The 24,049-nt window shown below is 36.3% G+C and overlaps 1 protein-coding gene across 1 annotated transcript; it reads left to right on the top strand.

Annotated features, from left to right (window-relative positions):
* Window positions 1-2,452: 2,452 nt before the first annotated feature.
* On the top strand, window positions 2,453-7,545 carry LOC128286949 (uncharacterized). Its single transcript, XM_053024754.1, has 3 exons — window positions 2,453-2,656; window positions 2,968-3,109; window positions 7,294-7,545. The coding sequence occupies exons 1-3, from the start codon at window positions 2,542-2,544 to the stop codon at window positions 7,409-7,411; spliced, it is 375 nt and encodes a 124-aa protein (XP_052880714.1). The 5' UTR covers window positions 2,453-2,541; the 3' UTR covers window positions 7,412-7,545.
* Window positions 7,546-24,049: the final 16,504 nt, after the last annotated feature.

Below are 24,049 nucleotides of genomic sequence, written 5' to 3'. Positions count from 1 at the left end.
TTTTAGTACTCCTAGTTTTAACCCCCAATTTGAAACGGTCCTTATTTTAAAATTAAAGATCATTGGAACATCATTTTCAAAAATTGATTTAATTTTTTAAAAGCCATAGGCAAAAACATTTCTGGTTTACCATGCTACGAAATTCCCGACCACACCGGAGCTAAAATTCTTATTTTACCCTCAAAACGTTAAGGCCCAATTTTGGGGTGTGGTTATCTGTTAAGGAAACCCTTGTTCTTGGTGAATCCCAAACGAAATCTGGTTGCTAATTAAGTGAAAGCAAACAGGTAGAACATATGTGAAGAATAAAGACTAAAACTAAATGAAATCATATTAAAATTAAAGAGAAGATTCGGTCAGCCAAAAAAAATGAATAACCTTGTGTTTGGAGCGATTTGGGTTATCCTTGATAATGAAGAAGCGACCAAACAAAGATATAAAAAAAATAAACAAATTTAAATGAAAAGAAAACCCAACAACAAAGAAAGGGAGGGGCAACCGATAGAAGTCCAAGAATGAGTAGAATAAGGTTCCCTGAAAAAGAAGAAATTATTCTTGGACTCTAAACAAGCCTCCAAGTAGATTCGAAACAAAATAACACAAACAATTTAGTAGAATGAAGAATTAAGCCAAAAGAAAATTGTTTTGTAACAAAAGAATTCAAACAACAAGAAAAGCAAAGAACACTTATTTTTGGGATGTTTTTTCATGAGAGAAGATAGGAGAACACCCCTTTTGATTGAAACAAGACTTGGAATTAAGTAAAGTCAAAGATTAGATTCAAAATAACAAGAATGGAATAGAAAAACAAAGAAAAGAAATAAAAGAGATGGAAAAGATTTAAGTGACGTGTAGAAGTCCTAAAAAGCCTTGAAAACAATATGAATCCACAACCTCCTTCAAACTACTCCAAGTTCTCCTCCAAGAAAGATTCCTTGGTCAAAAAGCTTGAAGATAATTCTCGTAATTTGTAAAAATTGTTAAAACTCTTTTAAAAGAAAACTTAAGAAAAATTTTTTAAAAAAAAATTCAAAAAGAAATTTATTAACTCAAAAAAAAAAAATCAATGAATCAATCAATAAAGGACGAGCGACAAACCTTATTTATAGCTTCCCAAACTAGTCTCCTAATCCTGATAGGATTTGAAGTGTGCCAACTCAGCATGACAACTCATCAAATAACTAACTTAACTAACTATTAACTAACTATTAAAATGTGAAAATAAATTTAGGATTTGAATGGGCAATTCATCCAATGGTCTAAATGGGCTCCTTGGGCTGGATTTTTACATGTTAATCCATTAATTAAGTAAATTTAAACATAAAAATTAAAATGTTTACGAATTGGGCCACTTCAACAATTTGGACTGGTACTCAACTAAATCCTTCTTCAAACTTCATGATGGGCTTGTGGACATCCTAATGGGTTGATTTTTAAGAATTTGGACTTGTAGTCCATTCACTCCCAAAATTAGCTCATTTAAGCTTGTACATGTAATTTATCGCGCATTGACTCTTGAAATATTGATTTTCTTGATTCTTGGAATCACCTGGAATAATACAATTAGACTAAGATGTGGTTTCTTGATCTACTAATCTATTTGGATTTGTTAATATATGATTTATAAAATATATCAACTTAAATTATAGTAAAAATACAAAAGTATTTTAAATCATTACAACTACCATAATAATTTATTGTAATTTATTATTAATATTTTGATATATAAATATAATTTTAAATACTTTTCAATTAATTAATATAAATTGTTTGTAAAATTTAATTTGAACATATAAACCACATTTTAAATATTTAAATAATTAAAAACATAACTATTACAAATTCAAACATCTAATGCTTTATTTGAAATAAATTTCAAAAGTAACCTAATATAAATATTAAAAATAAATTACATAATAAATAAGAGTTAATAATATAATTTTAACTCTAAAAGGGAGTTTCAAACAAAAGAGATACAAATTACAACGTTTTGCCTATTTTAAAAATTACCTATAATTCCTTAAATGCTTTTTTAACTCCTAAAGGTTATGTAAAAGAAACTACTAGAGATATTCATAAGTTGGGTCAAGTCAGGTTTGAGCCGGGCTAGGGTAAGTAAAAAATTTAAGCTCGTTTTTTAAGCTGAGTCTGAAATGAATCTAAAATTTTATCTAAGTCTAATCTAAATAAAAATATTAAAACACGAGCCCGACCGTCCATATTAAAATTTTTATATAAAAATAAATTTAAAAATATAATACATCAAAATACACTTTAAATATTAAAATAAATATTTCCCAATAAATAAAAAATAAAAATATAATTTTTTTTATCTAAACTCATTTTTTAAATTTATATCTTCACACAATCTCTTTTACTTTTCAAGACCGACTTTTTCGGACTGGACCAGGTCACAACTACGATCACAACTTATTGCAGTCTCGTTGGTGGTATTGTTGTTATTTCTAGTTTGTTTATCCATAATTAGTTTTTTCTTGGGATATGCAAACTTGGAACCTTTTAAAATAAAGTGGGAATAGCATGGAGCATGAAGCATGCAGCGGGAAATGGCGTCAACATTCTCCTGCTTTTGATTCATTTTCTCTCTTGCCTATATTCGTTGACGCCATTGTTGATTTCTTATTTTCCGAAAGCAGTTGAGTAACCACCATTGTAATGTAATTTTTCGGAATTTTTGTTGGTGTTGGAGAAAAGAAATCCCAATGATGATAAAATGAAAATATTTTAAGATATATGAAAGTAATTCCAAGAATTATTAATGCGTTGCAATGATTTTGAGGGATTTTGTTATACAAAAATTAAAAATGGCAAGAAATCCTTTTCTTTCTCTCTTTCTCTCTCTCTTTTTTTTTTTTTTTGCAAGAACAATTTGCGGGGCATTGTTAAATTTCTTAATACAATTGTAGGGTTTTAATATTTTAATGTGATGATTCAATTCGTTTGCAGGGCAGGGAATAAAGGTGAATTGGGATTTTCTTGTATATGAATCAGTGTGCACTACACCATTCAAAATGGCCACTCCCGAGATTGAAATTCATCACAGATTTTTCAGAAACAGCATTTATTCTTCTTTTCCCAATTCTTCGAGGTCTGTTTTCGTAATGATTTCATAATTTCCTCTTTTACCAATATTTGATCATTTTCCTCACCTTTTATGTATAAAACAACATTCCTGTTTTTCTTGTTATCGCTTTAAAATATTAGCTTCTGGGCTTTCTTTTCTCGAACATATGAAAGGATTGGCATTTTATCAATAATAAAGTACTGCACAAAGCTTTGGATGGTTGTTATGAATCCCATTTTCCTATAAATTTCTCTTTGTGATTGATGTTTGACTCAATTAAGCGCAAAAACAACTAATTTGGTTTCCTTGAATGTATTATTTAGAACATTTTCCCATATGTGTTTCTTGACTAGGGAAAGTTTAAACATAGAAGATAAGCTCAAATTTTTGAGATAATTTATTGCCTAGCTATCAAAGTAGATGTATGATGACATCCTGGTAATCTCCCCTTAAATCCAGAACTTTTGGTAGATATATTAAATGAATATTGTTAAGCATCCAGCCTAAACTTAAAACTAATTGGCAAAAGGATGAAATATCCCAACTTGAAGGCCATAAGAAACCTAAGGTTGATTGATGTGGGATAAGGTCACTTTAACAAAGATCAAATGTTTTGCAGCAACCAATATGAGCATTGTCTATCAAATTTGGCTTTATTATGGACCCTAATCATCTCTAAGAGTTTTAGCTGTTGAAATGAGTTTCTAGCAATATATTTTCCTCTTTTTAGACGTTAAAAAGCCAAAAAAAAAAAAATGCCTCATTTTTAATTTGAAACTGTTACATCATAGAGGGATTGAATATCAGTACCCATATGAAAAGAAAGAAACCAAAACAGAGAATTTAGTTGTTTTTACTTGATATGGTGAAAAGAAAATTAAGAAGATGAATACTTAAAATAGAAAGATAGAAAACGTCTTTGAACAAAATAAAAAATAAAAGACGCAATAGTAATTTTCTTTCCATCCATTAATTGGTAAAGTTAGGAAATGAGATAAAAGAAAATAAAAATTTTAAAAAAATGCATAATCTTGTAAATTTGCACACTTGACTTATCTTTCTCATTCTTTCCTCTTTTCATTCCAATTTGAAATGATTTATTTTTATACATTAATATCGAAATGTTTATTTTTCTTATTAATTTCCTATCACTTTTCTTTATTACCAAGCGCATCTCAAATTTTTTTCATTCCATTTTTTCACTCACCTTTGTCCATCCTTTCGCTTTTCCATTCAACCGATCGCATTCGTAATTTGGTCTTTTCCTATTCAGTTTTAGTTGTGAGTTCTGTTGCTTCAGCCATTAACCATGCATAAAAGTCCCCCTACCTGTTAAGTATCTTGTTCTTCATATTAAATACTATCTACTGTTGGCAATATATTATTTTAACATATAAACACTGTGAAGGGTGTTTCCTCAGCTTCCATCCCTTATGTCTTGGCTTGTACATCAACTTTCATCCTTGTGATCAGGAAATATCTGCTATTCTGAGTCATGGCTCAATTTCTTTCGGAAGATACGCTGATGATTCAATTGCATGGGGGAAAAGGTCAGTTTTTACTTACAATAGATATGAAGAGGAACTTCAGAAGTTCCAGGCCCTAGGATTCATTGCTCAAAAGACGGCCTATTTTAATGAATTCTACAAAAGAGTTGGAGTTGTGGAAGCATTACCATCTCATTAGAAAAATACCAGGCAATGTGGTCCAAGTCAAGAGACACAGGAGAATTCTAAATAAGAGGAATTGGTTTTAATGATGCTGTTGCAGAAAAGGAAGATAAACCGAGCAATGCTAGTCAAATTTAGATTTTAGACAGTCAAGGCATTTCAAACAATATGGAACCATGTTGCCAAGAAGTAAAAAATTGCTCTACTGAAAATAATGATGCTAACATAGAGGAAGGAATGAAAGTCTGTAGAAATACTATTAAAGTGGAAAATTCTTTTGAAGAGGGTTCTGTCTCTCATGTGCTACATGTGTGTATTTTGATGTTTAGGGAGGAATATGAATGTTTTTTGTGTGTTAAACGACTTTTACTAAGTAGGTTTCGGTGAAAAGGCTAAAAAGGACTAATTTGTAAATGTTATAAAATTTGTCATAAAAGTGTGATTTAGTGGAAATTTTGGGCTGCTATAGTTATGAAAATTATTCGGCTAGGCTTAAAGTACAAAGAAATTGAATAAATTTCATTTTATGAGCCTAGGGGCAAAAATATAAATATGAAAAATTTTAGGGGCAAAAATATAATTTTTCCATAATATGAATTTTGGGTCACAATGAATAATGTGACTAATTAGTAAGCTAAATGTGATATTATAGATCAAGGAAAACGAGATTCGAACTTGGATCGGGGAAAAATAAGTATTTGACGGTTAAGTCCCTTTTTTCACCATTTTTGATATCGAGGTAAGTTCGTGCAATAATAATAATGCAATGTTATACTTGAATGTTAATGCTTGATATTTCATGAATTGTAGGTATATGTGTAAATAATGTGGTGATGTAGCATGTTTTTAAAATGTTTTGATATAATGTGATAAATATTTCATTATTATTATGTATGATATGCCTAATGGTGGTTATGAAAATATGAATGGTATTATATTCGTTATCCACGACATTATGATCAAGTTCGACAGTGATACGATAAGCAAGGAAACCCTGTTTGAACCTTAGGAATAGTCCAGGATACAAGTGACATGTCACTAGGAATTAAGGAATCCGAACCCATTGAGTGATCTGAGTTCATGATATCTATGTGACATCTGAGCTCATTGAGTGGTCTGAGTTCATGATGTATGAGATACATGTAATTTGGTTCCAGGTGATGGTCTTGTGTGTTCTACCGGTAGCTAGGTAGTCCTGAGTGGTTCGGATACCTGACAGCTTGTGTGAACAGTCTGCGTAGTTACACCCTGACCGATAGCTTATGCTAGCAGGCACGTGAGTAGCTCCATTACGAGTGTTACATGTTATGAGGTAGCTTTAATTACGTATGTATGTAAGACACTTATGTGCAAGTTTTCTGTGTATCCAATAGTATCCCAAGTGTTCAACGAGTAGTTCAAAGAGTGATTTGATGATAGTCCCAAAAGGGTATGTCAAAGACAAGAATGAATATGTGAAAAATGTTGAAAGGGTACAGGTAAGTACGCTAAGCTTATGGTTATTGAGAGTTTGAAATGTCGAGACCTCAGTGAGCTAAGATGTATGAATTATGGTTATGAATTTTGTTGCAATATCACGCTAACTTACATTGTGTAATTGAACATAGAATCCATGAAATGGTGAGTTCATGATTAGTTGAAAATGAACTTATGGTAGTTATCATTATATTGCACTAAAACAGTTTTGGACAGCAGTAGTAGTCCGACTTTGAAAATCCACCAAAAATTGTAAAAATTGAATTAGAGACTGAATAAAATATGAAATTAAAGCTTATTGAGTCTAGTATTACATAGAAATTGGATATTCTTTTTTTTTTTGAAAGAAAGAAATTGGATATTCATGCCATGACATTCGGGTTAATTGTGTACCAGATGTTTGGGACATGCATCGGCCACATTATGAGGGCCAGTGTAAGACCATGTTTGGGACATGACATCAGCATTGAGACGAGAGCTAGTGTAAGACATATCTTGGACATGCATCGGCCTCGAGATGTAAGCCAGTGTAAAACATGTTTAGGACATACATCGGCTATGAGATGCGTCAGTGTAATACCATGTCTGGGACATGGCATCAACACATATAGAGGTGTCAGTGTAAGATCATGTCTAGGACATGGCATCGGCACAGATATGTGAGAGCTAGTGTAAGACCATGTTTGGGACATGGCGTCGGCCTTGATTTTGATAGTCAGTGTAAGACCATGTCTGGGACATGGCATTGACATTATACCCTATGTTTAAGGCTTAGTGAATATCTAATAGCATTCCAAATGGTTCACCGGTGAGAGTTACAGTTTGAGTTAAACAAGAAAAGTATAACCATGTTGTGAGTGGTATAGGTACCTATTTGAAATGTATGAGATGTGAGCTTAATATATGCTATGTGAATTGTATTGGATAGTGATGAGTAAGTTGTGCTTATGCCCACTTTTGTATTATGAGCATGATGATGAATGATAAAGTTGTTGTTACATTTATTTGCATGCAACTTACTAAGGTTTATGCTTACTCCCTCTCCTTTCCATTTTCTTATAGTGTAGCCAAAGTAGTTCGAGGATCATTGCCTATGTCGGGGAAGCTAGTCACACTATCATCTGAAGCACTTGGTATAGTTAGATCTTTTATTTTGATTATGGCATGTATAGGACCCTGACTTTTGAGTTTTGCGTCATTGTTAATTGGCCAAATGTGTTGGCTTACTTTAGCATTTGATTCATTTTGTATAAGGCCATGGAAAATGGCTAATATTGAAAGTTTATATATGAATGCAAGATAGTCTTTCATGAATGTGAAATTGTTGGCATGGTTGAATATAAGAAATGTATAATGGCCTTAGCTGCGGTTGTTTGGTTGAGTAATCATAATAAGTTATACTTTGATATGTTGGTTGGCATTAGATGGTGTTCAGGGTGGCAAAAGGTTTAGTAGATAGCCTTATATGGTCCACACGGGTAGACACACGGGCATGTGTCTAGGCCGTGTGTGACACACGACTAGCCCCACGGGGTGTTGTTCGACTGTGTGTCCCCTGCACGTTAATTTTACAAGTCAGTATGCATGGTAGTAAATACACGGGCAGAGACACGGCGTGTGTCTCAGTCATGTAGAGGACATGACCTCTGGCCACGAGCATGTGCCTTGGCCGTGTGCCCCTTATTGGGTGCTGACATCAGAAATAGAATGTCAAGGTTTTTAGACACGGGCTAGGACACGGGCGTGTTATGGCCTTGTGAGGGACACAGCTCCTAGACACGGGCGTGTGCCAGACCGTGTGAAAACCCCTATAGATTCGAATTTAGAATTTAATTCACACGGGCATGGGACACGAGCGTGTCCTTAGATGCTTAGGCCGTGTGTGTCATACAAGCCTTAATTACATCAAATATTCCCTTAAATACAAGTCTGACTTTTGAGTTTTGCGTCATTGTTAATTGGCCAAATGTGTTGGCTTACTTTAGCATTTGATTCATTTTGTATAAGGCCATGGAAAATGGCTAATATTGAAAGTTTATATATGAATGCAAGATAGTCTTTCATGAATGTGAAATTGTTGGCATGGTTGAATATAAGAAATGTATAATGGCCTTAGCTGCGGTTGTTTGGTTGAGTAATCATAATAAGTTATACTTTGATATGTTGGTTGGCATTAGATGGTGTTCAGGGTGGCAAAAGGTTTAGTAGATAGCCTTATATGGTCCACACGGGTAGACACACGGGCATGTGTCTAGGCCGTGTGTGACACACGGCTAGCCCCACGGGGGGTGTTGTTCGACTGTGTGTCCCCTGCACGTTAATTTTACAAGTCAGTATGCATGGTAGTAAATACACGGGCAGAGACACGGCGTGTGTCTCAGTCATGTAGAGGACATGACCTCTGGCCACGAGCGTGTGCCTTGGCCGTGTGCCCCTTATTGGGTGCTGACATCAGAAATAGAATGTCAAGGTTTTTAGACACGGGCTAGGACACGGGCGTGTTATGGCCGTGTGAGGGACACAGCTCCTAGACACGGGCGTGTGCCAGACCGTGTGAAAACCCCTATAGATTCGAATTTAGAATTTAATTCACACGGGCATGGGACACGAGCGTGTCCTTAGATGCTTAGGCCGTGTGTGTCATACAAGCCTTAATTACATCAAATATTCCCTAAATATAAATTAAATCATAAGAAAAGAGAAAATAGTCCATGTGAAAACCATGTGGTCATTGCTGAGTGGCGTGTGGTGTCGACAGATTCATTTTTCGGCTTTAGGTGATTCTCGATTTCTATGTTTTCGGGTACGCACCTGGTTTCGTTTGAAGCTAAATCGCACTTCAAGCACTCCAGAACCTAAAAATCCATTATCCAATCCCAATTTCAGTGTTGCTAACAAAACTTAAACAAAACTATAACGAGACAGTTAAACAATAACTCTTCAGAAGCCTTACCTTTGATCGAGTAATAGCGCCTCCACAGAACTTCAACACTGACTGACAAACTCTAGCCTTTTAACCTTCTCCAAATACAAAATAAATCTCATTTAATCACTATTCATAAACCAAAAATAACCACATACCGAAGGGTTACTAATCTTGCATACGTGCAACTACCTGTTGCTAGACGAAAAGAAGAAGTAGGGAACAAAAGGAAAAGAAAAGGGAAAAGAGGGAAATCCAAGGGAGAAATTTGGCAGAATAGCAGAGAATTACTTCAAAATTTTTTGGGAAAGGATCGAAATTTTGAAAAAAAAAAAGATGATTGAGATAAATCCCATAACTTCTCCATATCCCTCAAATTTTTCCACTAAACCAACTACCTAGAATCTTCATTCAACCAAAACACTTTCCCAAAGCCACGCAGAAAGTTTAGCAATACACTCACACAGAGTTTCGAACACAGGAACTCCAGCACAATAACACTTGACTTAACCACCAGACTAGTAGGCCCATTCTGATATGGTTTTGCAATTAATTAACTTAAGCCTATTGAGTAAGATTAAGGCTTTATTTAGAAAAATACCAAAATTTGCCCAAGCTAAGGTTTGAACTTAGGACCTCACACACACACCCAGAACACTTAACCACTGAAGCAGATATACACTTGTGTCAGAAACTAATAGAAACAAATTTGTCAAATTTGGGGCATTACAACTCTACCCCCTAAAAGAAAATTTCGACCTCAAAATTTACTTGATCAGAATAGGTAAGGATACTGCTGATGCAGCACATTTTTAGCCTCTTTGGTGCTATGATTCTGCCATAGCACCTTTACTAAGGGAATAGATTTCATTCATAGTACTTTAATGTCGTGGTCTAGAATCTCAACTAGCTCCTCCTCAAATGTTAGGTCTGGCCTAACCTCAATTTCCTCCACCGGAACTATGTGCCTGGGATCAGAGCGGTAGTGCCTCAACATAGAGACGTGGAACATATCGTGAATGCGATCCAACTCTGGAGGTAGCTCCAACTGATATGCTACTGGCCCCACTCGTTTTAGAATTTGGTACGGCCCAATGAACCGAGGGCTCAGCTAGCCCTTGCGGTCGAACCTCAGTACCTTCTTCCATGGCGAGACCTTGAGAAAAACTAAGTCCCCTACAAAATACTCTATCTCTCGACATTTCAGATCCGTATAAGATTTCTGCCTATCAGAATCCACTTTTAGTCGATCTCGAATCAAACGGACGTTGTCCTCAGTCTCAGAAACCATCTCTAGACCTAGAATGCGTCGCTTATCCTACTTAGTCCAGCATAAGGGAGTGCGACAATTACGACCATACAGTGCCTAGTAAGGTGCCATCTGTATACTAGACTGGTAGTTGTTATTGTAAGCTAACTCTGATAATGGAAAATACTTCTCCCAACTGTCTCGGAAGTCAATCGCACATCTTCTTAACATGTCCTTCAGTATCTGAATCATCCTCTCCGACTGACCATCTGTCTAAGGATGGAAGGTAGTACTGAAGTCTAATCTTGAACCTAAAGCCTCATGAAGTTTCTTCCAGAACCGAGACGTGAAACAAGGATCCCTATCAGAGATGATCGAGATAGGTACCCCGTGCAACCTTACTATTTCAGAAATATAGAGCTTGGCCAAATTTTATAGAGAAAAGTCAGTCCTGACTGGGATGAAGTGAGAACGCTTGGTTAATCGATCCACGATGACCCAGATAGAATCCTTTTGGTGGGTGTTAGAGGTAACCCACTATCAAAGTCCATCATTATTTGCTTCCATTTCCACATCGGTATCTTAACCGGCTGTAGCAAACCTGAAGGTAACTGATGCTCAGCCTTAACATGCTGACAAGTCAAATAGCAAGCAATGAAATCAGTAACCTCACGTTTCAACCCTTGCCACCAATATAACTCTTGGAGATTTTGGTACATTTTATTGCCCCCGGGATGCATAGCATAAGGACTACTATGTGCTTCCTTTAAAATCTATTGTTTCAAATCCTCATCATTTGGTACATAAATCCAACTGCGAAAACATAGTACCCCATCACTGTTGAACCCAAAATTTGTAGTGTTACAACTCTCAATTTGCCCAAACCAAAGACCCAAAGACTCATCCTCCAACTGTTTACCTTTAATCTGATCTATCCAAGTTAGTTTAACCTGCAACTCGACTAATAAACTACCATCATCAAATAAACTGAGGCGAGCAAACATCGCTCTCAGATCAGTCACAACCCTACGGCTCAGTACATTGGCCACCATGTTGGCCTTACCAGGGTGGTATTCAATCATGCAATCGTAATCCTTAAATAGTTCAACCCATCTACGCTGCCTAAGGTTTAACTCCTTCTGAGTGAGGAGATACTTGAGGCTATTGTGATCGGTGTAGATGATACACCTCTCATCATACAAGTAATGCCTCCAGATTTTCAGTGCGAATACCACTGCGGCCAACTCCAAGTCGTGTGTCGGATAGTTCGCCTCATGAGTCTTGAGCTGTCGAGATGCATAAGCAACTACCTTCCCATCTTGCATCAGAACACAACCCAGACCAACATGCGACGCATCACTATATACTGCGAAGTCTTTATCAGGCTTAGGTTGTATCAGAATAGGAGCCTAAGTTAAAACCGTCTTGAGCTTATCAAAGCCCTCCTGCTGTGCATCAGTCCAAACAAAAGGAACTCCCTTATGCAGTAGCTTAGTTATCAGAGCTACGATCAAAGAGAACCCTTCTACAAAACGTCGATAATATCTTGCCAGCCCTAGAAAGCTATGGATCTCAGACACATTCTTTGGTTGTTTCCAACCCAACATAGCCTCAATCTTACGAGGATCAACTCGTATCCCCTCAGCAGAAACTACATGTCCCAAAAATTTCACTTCCCAAAGCCAGAACTCACACTTGCTGAACTGCAATACAACTGTTTCTCACGAAGAGTCTGTAGAACCACTCTGAGATGCTCATCGTGCTTATCTTCTGTCTTAGAATATACCAAGATGTCATCGATGAACACTACCACAAACTGATCCAAGTAGGGATGAAATACTAGGTTTATTAAATCCATAAATGCCGTCGGTACATTAGTCAAACCAAAGGGCATAACTAGGAACTCGTAATGTCCATATCAAGTCTTAAATGCCATCTTATGCACATCGGCCTTCCTGACTCTCAACTGATGGTAGCCTGAACGCAGATCAACCTTGGAGAACACTGAATCCCCTTTGAACTGATTGAATAGATCATCTATCCTCGGAAGTGGATACTTGTACTTAATCATTAGCTTGTTCAGCTGTCGGTAGTTGGTACACATCCTCATTGTCCCATCTTTCTTCTTCATAAATAGAAGCTGTGCTCCCTACAGAGACACACTGGGACGAATGAACCCACTATCTAACAGTTCTTGAATCTGAGCCTTAAGCTCAATAAGCTCCTTCGGTGCCATTCGGTACGGGGCGATAGACACCGGAGCTATACTAAGAATCAACTCAATCCCAGACTCTACCTCTCGGCTCGGAGGCAACCCCAGTAGCTCCTCAGGAAATACATCTGGAAAGTCCTTCACGGTTCTGATTTCTTTAACCGAAGAGTCCCCAAAATCAGAAACACTGATGTAGGCTAAGAATGCCTCACACCCTTTCCTCACTAACTTCTCCGCCATCAGCGCAGAAATCAATTGGTTAGATAATCTCGTCGTTCCTCAATCACAACTACCCCGTTGCCCTCCTTGGTCCTTAAGAAAACCCTTTTTTCACACAATCCAAACCTACCCAGTGTTTAACTAGCTAGTCCATTCCTAGAATCAGATCGAACTCCCCAAATAGAAGCTCTATTAGATCAGCCAAAAATATTGTCCCTTAAACCTCTAGTGGAACGTGTCTATACAATCTACTAACCCGGATGGATTGCCCTAAAGGACTTAACACGGTTACTTCATTATCAATACACTCGAATGGAATTCCCAAAGCCTCAGGCATAGTACTAGCTACATATGAGTGTATAGAGCCTGTGTCTATCCATGCAAGATAAGGTACATCAAATATTGAAAACATACCTGTAATGACGTCTGGAACATCTCTGTCCTCACGCCGACATGCAGCATAAACTAAAGCAGGCTGCCTCGCCTTAGTCGGTCCAGTACCTTTGCTCGGTGCTCTCTATCCTCAGCCCATGCCTTTACCACCCCTGGCCTGACCTCGGCCCCTAGATGGTTGCTGAATTACCCTTGGTAGCTGTGCATTTCCAGAACCCGGAGCCTGTATTTGATCTGTTCTCAATGGACAATCCTGAACACGATGCTCAGCTGACCCACATCTCAAACATGCCCTAGTAGTCCTCCAACACTCACCCGGATGGTGTCTACCATAGTGCCCATACAGTGCCAGCTCAGAAGGTGCAGTAGGAGGCCCAACTCTCACAGGCCCATCAGATCTAGTCTTTTTCTTAAGCCTCATCGCAGAACTCGAGGGCTCCAATTCCCTCTCATTCTTTCCTTTCTCTCAGTTTTGGCGCTCAGTGCGCTTAACCTCCTTGGCGATCTTCGCCTTCTCAATTCGCAAACTGTCCCTAAGACCATTCTTAAACTAGACACAGCATTCATACTCAGTAGCCACCATGCCTCGTGCATAACTGCTCAACCTCAAGAACTCGGCCTCATACTCAGCCATTGAACGATCATCCTGGGTGAGATTAAGGAACTTACACCTCCTGGCATCAATGTAGCTGGCCCCTACATACTTACCCTAGAACTTAGTCTTAAAATAATCTCAGGTCGATCGGTCGAGCTGAGTGCCCTCCTTAACCGTGAGCCACCACTGGTACGCCTCATTACGAAGCAGAGATATAGCCCCCTTAAGTTTCTGCTCAGTAGTGAAATCTAGGTCATGCATAATTCTCTTCGTGGCCTCCATCCAGTACTCAGCCATGTTAGGGGAGACTCTAGCGACACCCCTGAATAACTCAGCCCTATTGGACCAGAGTCGTTCCATAATCGACCCACGACCCCCAGATCCAGTGTTGGGCCCTGCGACCCTCTCTAAAATCTAGAACATAGTCTGGGACAATGCATTGTCCCCAGCCATGCGATCATGAGACCCAGTCTCAGAAGTAGGCGACACTGGCATCTCACTTCTGTCCAAATTTGGTATATTATCCATTGAAGAGGACTCAGCTCGAGCTCCTCTACGGCCTCTACCTCGGCCTCTGGTACCACGTCTGCGGATACCTCATGCGCTAATTGTCTAATCGAATTTATCTGTGTTACAAATTTTATGGATCAGTTACAGTTTCAGTATTTATTAATAGATGTTTTATGCAAAACAATATCAGAAGTTCAGAGTTTGTTTCCGTAAGTTGTAGTCTCACTACAGTTTTTAGTATACACTAACTAGAGTGTTTTTAATACAGTATACTACCTATGGTTGTTTCAAACATACTAGTATTATTTTCATGTAAACTTTTCAGATTTTTCAGAATATTTACGAGATCAGCGCCGGAGACTCTGCAAACCACACACTTACCTAGAATATTTAAAAACATTTAGAAATAATTTCTTTAAAAACCAATTTTGGAACCCAAAATTCACAGTCGAGTTTTAAACCTGGCTCTGATACCACTAAATGTACACCCCAAACCCGGCCTATACGTTATGGTCGAATCTAGCGATGTCACATGATAGTGCTTTAGAAATCGCAATGACGTTAAAACCATTTCTCCGTAGGTACCTCTTTTCATTATCTTATGCTATCTTCTAAAACGTGTCATTAACCATTTTCAAAACGTTAAACTTTGCGTAAGCTTTTAAAACCATTTCGTATGCATGGTAATTTTGTAAAATATTTGATTCTGTTGAAAACTCGAGTGTTCCTACTATTAGTAGTGAAAACCGTAAAACATTGCAAAATCCCAAATTAAGCAAAAATCCGTAAAGGCGTGAATTACATCAAAATTTCCCCAAATATAAATTAAATCATAAGAAAACAGAAAATAGTCCAAGTGGAAAACATGTGGTCACCGTTGAGTTCTCTACTGCTCCGACCCGTCTATTACTGGGGATTACCTGAACAGATAAAACAAAAAAGGGGTGAGTTTTCGCAAAATCAATGTGTAATCCCCATAGATATCAAACGTACAGAATAATCAAATATCAGAATATAGTCTGGGGCCGGAGCCCATTACAGACAGATGCAGAGCAAATCATCAAAGTCCTACTCACTAGCCTCTATACGCCAACTCCGTCCAACCCTACACACCATGTGGTGATAAAATTAACCCACCCATCCTATAGACTAGGCTGTACTGAAATGCGGCACATAGTCAGATAATTGAAGCTGAGCTGCCAAATACCAAGCTTAAAAGCCTTTCAGAATAATCCTCTAATATAACATCAACCTAACCCCGATGTAATGCAACATGCATATATGCAATGCTAAAATGCAGCCTATCAGACTGCTCAAACAGTTCAGGTTTACATGCTAAGTGTCACATGCTTCAATCATACATCACATAACCAGATCACGAAATTAGGGGTCCAAGTAATGTTTACCGACCTATTACAGGTCAAAGTCGACTTGGACGACCCGTGCAACCTTATAGAGTTTTGCAGAAAAATGGGCTTACACGCCCATCTGGTCTGCCAGTGTGGGCTCACACGGCCCAAATTAGCCTTGGTCGTGTGGATCACACAACCTAGCCTAGAATCCACACGCCCGTGTGGTTTACCTGTGCGGGCCTACATGCCTGTGTGGCCCACATGGCCCATTTAGTTGAGCCCATGTCTCGCACACGGCCTTACCGGTCATCACACGATCGTGTCATGTGCCAGTGTCTTATGCGTACGACCTAGCTCATCGATCACATGTCTGTGTACTGCCATACAGCTTACCACACGAGCGACCACACGCCTATGTGACGTCGACAGATTCATTTTTCAGTTTTCACCGATTCTTGATTTCTGTGTTTTCGGGTACACACTTGGTTTTGTTTAAAGCTAAACCGTACTCCAAGCACTCCAGAACCTAAAAATCCATTATCCAATCCCAATTTCAGTGTTGCTAACAAAACTTAAAAAAAAAAATATAACGAGACAGTTAAACGATAACTCTTCAGAAACTTTACCTTCGATCAAATAATAGCGCCTCCACAGAACTTCAACACCGACTGACAAACTCCAGCCTTTTAACCTTCTCCAAATTCAAAACAAATCCCATTTAATCACTATTCATAAACAAAAAATAACCACATACCGAAGGCTTACCAATCTTGCGTACGTGCAACAACTCGTTACTAGACGAAAAGAAGAAGTAGGGAACAAAAGGAAAAGAAAAGGGAAAAGAGGGAAATCTAAGGGAGAAATTTGGCAGAATAGCAGAGAATTACTTCAGGAATTTTTGGAAAAAGACCGAAATTTTGAAAAAAGAAAAGATGATGGAGATAAATCCCATAACTTCTCCATATCCCTCAAATCTCTCCACTGAATCCACTACCTAGAATCCCTATGCAACCGAAACACTCTCCTAAAGCCACACAAAAAGTTTAACAATACGCTCACACAAAGTTTTGAACACAGCTACTCCAGTACAATAATACTCCATTTAACCACCAGACCAGCAGGCCTATTCTGATATGGTTTTGCAATTAATTAAACTTAAGCCTACTGAGTAAGGTTAAGGCTTTATTTAGAAAAGTACCAAAATTTTCCCAAGCTAAGGTTTGAACTTAGGACCTCACACACACACTCAGAACACTAAACCACTGAAGCAGATACACACTTGTTTCAGAAACTCATAGAAACAAATTTGTCAAATTTGGGGCATTACAAATGAGGACAAACATGAAACAAGTGCAGTTTGAGTGCACCAATTCAGTGAAAACATTGATTAAACTGGAAGATCAAATGGGCCAATTGATGGGCATGATGGGAGATATCAAGAGACAAATTGGCATTAATATCCCTAGTAACACTGAAGATAATCCTCGAAGAGAGGGGAAAGAGCATGTGAAAGCAATTGCACTCCGATCGGGTAAAGTGCTGAGTAGTCTGGAGAACTCAACTCAAGAGGCGAATAAGGGGAATACTAATGATCTTCATGAATAATCTTCAGAAGCTGATGATGAACCAGAGTTGGAAGAAGTAGCTAAACTGACAGTTGAGCGAGAGGAAGAACCAACAAAGGAACTTGTAATTGCAAAGGTACCATTCCAGTCACGGTTGAAGGAGAGACAAAGACGGGACAAATATGATTTTTTAAGTTTTCTAAATTTATTTAAATCATTAAATGTTAACCTGACGTTGATATACTTAATTGAAAAAGTTTCGAAGTACATCAAGTACCTTAAAGAAATTATGTTAAGGCGTAGGAAAATTAAAATTGGAGAGCAGGTTAATATAGACGCATCATGTAATGCGCTAATATCTAGACAAGTTCCCCTAAAATTAAAAGACTTAGGGAGTTTCACAATATCTATAGAGATAGAGGATAACCATTTCAGTAAAGCTCTATGTGATTTAGGAGCTAGCATAAACTTAATCTCTCTGTCTATATATGAAAAACTTGGGCAAGGGGACCTTCAAATTACATTACAATTAATCGATAGGTCATCAGTACAACATAAAGGAGTATTAGAAGATGTGTTGGTAAAGGTGCATAATTTCATAATTCCTGTAGACTTTGTGATCCTCGAGTTTGAGAAAGATTGTGAAATACCTATTCTATTAGGTAGGCCTTTTCTAGCTATGTCAAGGTCCACCATCGATCTAAAAAAATAAATTAACCATGAAGATCAATGGTGAAACATAAACTTTTAAATGTGGACACCAACAGAGTGAGGAAAATAAGAAAGAGTTAAGAGAACATTATCATAAAATATCTATCCTTAAGCCTAACTACCCTAAATCAAGGGAGGTATTTTCTGTAATCTGCGCATGTCAAAAGAACAAGTTAAAAGAAAAGGAAAAACAGTAGAAGGTGGAGTGGCATGATGGATGTTAGACCAACACTGAAAGATGCATCAACAGTAAAAATGAATTTGGATCTGTCAGACAAATCCGACAATAAAACTTAACAATTCTAATTAACCTCTAATTTTATGTAAATTATTGTATATCTAACTAACTGTTTAGTCTAGATTCTAATTTGGTCAAATTTATGTTTTATATGAGACAAAACACTCTGGAAACTTGAAATTTGGGTTAAAACAAAGTTGGTGTCGCAACACGGTAACCTCGTGTCGTAACATCAAGGCCAGAATTGAAAAAACCAACTTGATGTCACGATATGGAACCCCTATGTCGCGACATAGCAGATAGTCCCTCAAATTTTCAAAATTCCAAGGTGCGTCATGACATCAAACCTTGATGTCACGACAACAGGAAACTGCCAGGGATGTTGTGACACAAAACCCTTATGTTGAGACATCACAGCAATTTTCTACAGGGTCAACCCGACCTAATTACGTAACCCAATTAATTAAACCTAATTTTAACCAGTTTTGAACTTAAAATCTCCCTTTTAAAACATCAAAATACTTTTAACCATTACTTTAATTAAACTCTAACTCTTTTAAAATTCCTCAAATCACTTAAAACCTAAAACTCTTAAACCCCTAAACTTTCCTTGTTTTCTCATATTCTTATTGCAACTCTTCTTTTTCGTGTAATCTCTTTTAGCGCAGGATTTATAAAATCGTTTGGAAATGAAGCAACAAGATCTCTCAAGGAATCTGACACATCTCCACTTGAGTTTAAGGTTTCTTAGCTCATATTTTTACTATTTTATTGAAAACTTTGCTCGATTGTTCGTTTGTGACTACACTAAGGATACTATCAAAGATGTCTCTACGAAAGGTTAGAATAACTAATGAACTGGAGCTATCGATAGTCTCGAACCCTTAAAATTTCTCGAACTCAAAGTTGAAAAATATTTTCTAGAACTTCAAGGAAAAATATTTATTCAAGAAAGGGGATTTGAGCTGTCGATGGTCCTCTATTAGGAGATTTGGCCTTTGGTTAGGTATCATAGATGGGGATGTTTCTGTATGATCCCAAAACACTTTATTGTGGTCCCTGTAGTTTAGGAATTTTATGTTTCATTATGGGACCAAGAGTCTAAAAGAATCGAAGGCCATAAATGGGAAAAAATACCGGTGTAAGGGAAGGAAGTAAGAATTACCTCTTGGGTCATTTATGAATTTTATAACACTCCATTTTATGGAAGAAACTTTATAGAAGAAACTAATTTAGATTATTTTCAAGATATAAATATGGATAATGCTATAAACTTTCTAACAGAAGGGAAGGGTGAATGGAAGTGTCGCCTAGGTATTGATATCCCAACCTCCTTTAATCAAGCAATAATGTTTCCTGTAGCAAAAATTTGGATTCAATTTTTATTCACACGAGTTGCTCATGCTTTAAATGTTTCTAATGCCAATACCTTTCGAGTGGTTTTGCTTTATGTTGTTTTGCATAACAGACAAATAATGCTTCGAGAAATGGATATATTAGAATATGAAGCGTTGTGTTAGTGGCCAGAAAGTGAAAATCTTCTTTCCTCACTTAGTGACAGCACTATGCAAAAGAGCAGGTGTTCCAATGGCATCCATAGAACAATCAATGAAGCGATCCTGAAGCATAATTGGTGATGGTTTTATACACAGTATACTAAGCATCAGACAAAATAAATGAAGGAGTGGAACAAGCGCCAACAAGAGACGACGACCTCTCTGACTTCATCGAAAAAGAACGCAAAGTCGACCACCCAATAAGAAATTGGTGAGAACAGTGATCTAAAGCTGGATTGTATGATACATTGGATGTAGGAATCAGGCCCAATCTTTTAGGAGTTTGCATGGTAGAACAAAATTAGAGTACCCAATTATACGTCAGATATGTTTGGGCCGATGCATCCAGAGTAAGAAGAAGGGGAGCATGCGAGCGAAGAAGAAGAATAAAGTGAAGATAATGAAGGAGAGGAGGATGACTGAATCTTTAATTTTTGTTATAAAGATTATATTAATTTTTAGGATGATTTTTAATTTTTTTTTAAGAATAGGAGTATTAGTAGATCATGTAACCCCCCAAACCCAGCCTAGACGTTATGGCCAAATTTTGGAAGTCATATTAAATCCGTTGAAAAAAAAAATTACTTGTTAAAAACAACTATGTTAAATTCATTTTTGTGAAAATTTAAAATTTAAAAAATAAATAATTTAGTTTTTGAATAACATTTATTAAAACATAAATATTCAAAAAGTTTATTATTTTATCGAGTTGTCGTCTTATATAATTAAAATAAAGAAATCATTTCTTCTTGTTAAAAAGGATAGCCCAGACTTATCATTATACAGATGCCGCAATCATCAACTAAAAATCATAATGTCATAATAAGACCGATGTCTTACCCGTAACAATAGATAATATCCCAGCTATTAATAAAGCATTCGAACTCAAAAGAAAATCAAATATGATTCGAACAACAACCAATGCAGAATCACAACTTTTAAAACTTTGATTACGGTACTGCAGTACTCCCAAGTTTAAGAACAGAAATCAGAATTATAATAGATATAGCCATTTCCGTCAAATAGATATCTTTTATAAATAATCACATAGAATCATAAGAAAACCAGAGTAACGAAATTTTCAACATCTGAAGCTACACAGAATATCAGAAAATTACAACCCATATGAAATGATATCAACCTCGATGATATCCCAGAAAATATCCAGAAAGAATAATATCACTCATAAATACTAGAATCCATAGTAACAGAAGTGATATAATCTTCACATATTTTCAACAGAACAATAGCCAGTAGAAACAGAGTATTAGCATCATACAGATTTTACCCGTCGACTTTCATATCCACACAATAGAATAAAGACCAGAGAAAGACATAGCAATATCGAGCATAACTCAAACAGACCAACGATACTTTTGTCTATTAGCATGTTTAGCTAATGTTCTCATACGATAAGAATTCCTTCTAAAATTAAACAGTCACATATACTTCTAAGGATAAATGTGCACATAAAATGTCCAAAAGAAGTCATAGTAACTGCTCGACTATAACCACTGTACTCAGCCATCAGTATAATTCAAACATTATTCAACTGTCTAATTCGGTCATCATTAAGTCCATATTATCCCATCAATAACAAAAATCAATTCAAAAGAACTTTCAGATAATAATTTTCTTTAAATATCATACCTGAATACTTTTATTTCATCGAATTCAACTTCTTCGTTAACAGTGACTTTACATAATTTGAATCGTCTTCAGAACTTTTCAATATCTTTTTTAGTACTATCTTTATTTTCTGGTTCATTGACTTCTCTGACCACATTATTAATCTTCCAAACACGAACTTCTGTAATTCCATACTCGTAGGCTTATTCAACCCCAATCTTACAGATTTCATCGTAACATTTTACGGATAAGGTGGGTGAGGGTAGTAAAGCCTCAAATTTAACTCTCTCATACATGAACTTAATACATACTATAACAAATAGTCAGTTCATTTCTAATTTCACATTCTCAAAACATTTAGTAAACATATCCTATTATTTGCCTTGTCAAACCGCATTCAAATAACTAATGCATCATCAATGTTATACTCGTCATTTTACCTATAGGAATATGGACCATAAGTCGAAAATACATCCAATATTTCACCTCAATGCTCAAGCCAAATCATATAACAAATTACACCATACATACAACCCATAAATCATACTTCCCAAAATGAGCTCAATACATAACCAAATATAGACAATATTAGCATCATAATTAAGCCATTTTCGCATGGCTATATATATACTCAAATCAAAATAATCCATCTCAAAACTAGCCTATACATGCCACATAACCAAAACTCAAAGCTTTTATTTACCAAAGCGATAATCAGATAGTGTGATGACGTCTCCTACAACTTCCAACCCCAGCAAGTTTCTGGAACTCTATAGACATAGGAATAACACACAGAGTAAGCTTTGAAAGCTTAGAAATGGCCCTCGAGCAACACGACAGAGACACACGCCTGTGTCTCTACCCGTGTAGGCAAAAATATGCCATTAATAAGGCCAATATGCCACCTATTTGGGCCCTCCCAAAAATTCCAGAATCAAGCATCATATATGCAACATTTTCAGCCAAATTCAACACCAAACATGTAACAATCATTTCAATAATATCTATAAACCAATATCACTAAACCAAATTTATCAAATATCAATCACTTATACATTTATTGCATTCGTAAATTCATATAACCACATTAAATAACTCCACTTATCTTATTTATCAATGAACACATAACCATGCTTTCAAATTCGAATAACAACCGTTAACTCAATCATATAAGTCAAACTCGTACATATTCATTACATCGCCAAATCAAACTATGTTCATTTATTACAAATCATACATAAGATTATATCAACTTCTTTATAAACACTTCTAAACTCAAACATCCATAATTCAGTTATTCACACAAACCAAATTTGCATATATGAACTATATAGCCAACTTAACCATTTTAATTTCATTAACTATTCAAGTTTTCAAACCAAGAAATCATAAATCAAAGCCATGTTTCATATTTCATGTATCTCATGTCTGAAACATAGAACCACAATTTCATATAACGAGCATATATAACACATCATTCATTTATATAAATTCATATCATTCGTTGTCATATATTTCACATATGGTCATATGATACCTACTCACCTTTCATTTCTGAATTTCATAACAAATCACACGTACCTGAATTGTATACAATTTCACATGGTTATTCATTTCTCGGAATGCCCGTTGAATTGGTCAGAATAAAAAAGGATACTCGGATAACTCATAATTTCGTACAATGCCAATGTCCCAGACCTGGTCTTACATGTAATCAAATATCGATGCCATTGTCCCAGACAGGGTCTTACACGAAATCATATACGATGCCAATGTCCTAGACATGGTCTTACACGTAAATCACAAATTGATGCCAACGTCCCAGACGTAGTCTTACACAATAACACATATCAAAATCCTATGTCATGACATTTGTATCCTAACTATTCCTATGGTTTGTACAGGGCTTTTTAGACATTGTCACATTATCGGAACTTTCTCAATTTCACCTATTCATACAATCCATGATCGGAACAAATTCTCCAAAGCTCGATTCAATTCGGCATCACACACACACACACACACACACACACACACACACACACACATATATATATATATATATATTTGTTTACAGCTCAATTCAGCACATATAATGCACATACGTTTCAATTTAACAATATTTATTTACTTATGAACTTACCTCATACTAATACGAACGGACCGGAACGACTATTCGAAAATTTTTTACTTTCTTCGATCCAAATTCAATTTCCTCATTTCTTGATCTAATTCAATACAAAATCGACTTATTTAATCATATGCTCAATCAAATTCATCCAAAAACACATAAATGGGCTAATTACACTTTTACCCCTGACATTTTATATTTTTTGCAATTTAGTCCCTATTTCACAAAACACAAAATATTTAAAATTTGACCACACCCGTGCTTGGCTGAATTTCACTAAGATCCCTAGCAGCCCATTTCTTTCATTTATTTCACATTTTGACCCCTCAATTTACAAAATTTATAATTTAATCCCAAATAGGCATTTTTACTAAAAATCACTTAATTAAATATGAAAATCTATTAACATACATATTTATTTTTTTCATCATCAAACACAAAAACCTTAAGTTATCAATAATGGAAAATCACAAATTCTTCATAAATTTCGAAAATTAAAGCATGGGCTAGCTAATTTACGAAGCAACGATCTCAA

This window comes from Gossypium arboreum, chromosome 13 (assembly GCF_025698485.1).
Source record: "Gossypium arboreum isolate Shixiya-1 chromosome 13, ASM2569848v2, whole genome shotgun sequence".
Classification (NCBI taxonomy): domain Eukaryota; kingdom Viridiplantae; phylum Streptophyta; class Magnoliopsida; order Malvales; family Malvaceae; genus Gossypium; species Gossypium arboreum.
Note: the sequence above shows the minus strand (reverse complement) of the source record. Positions and strands in the feature narration are given on the sequence as shown.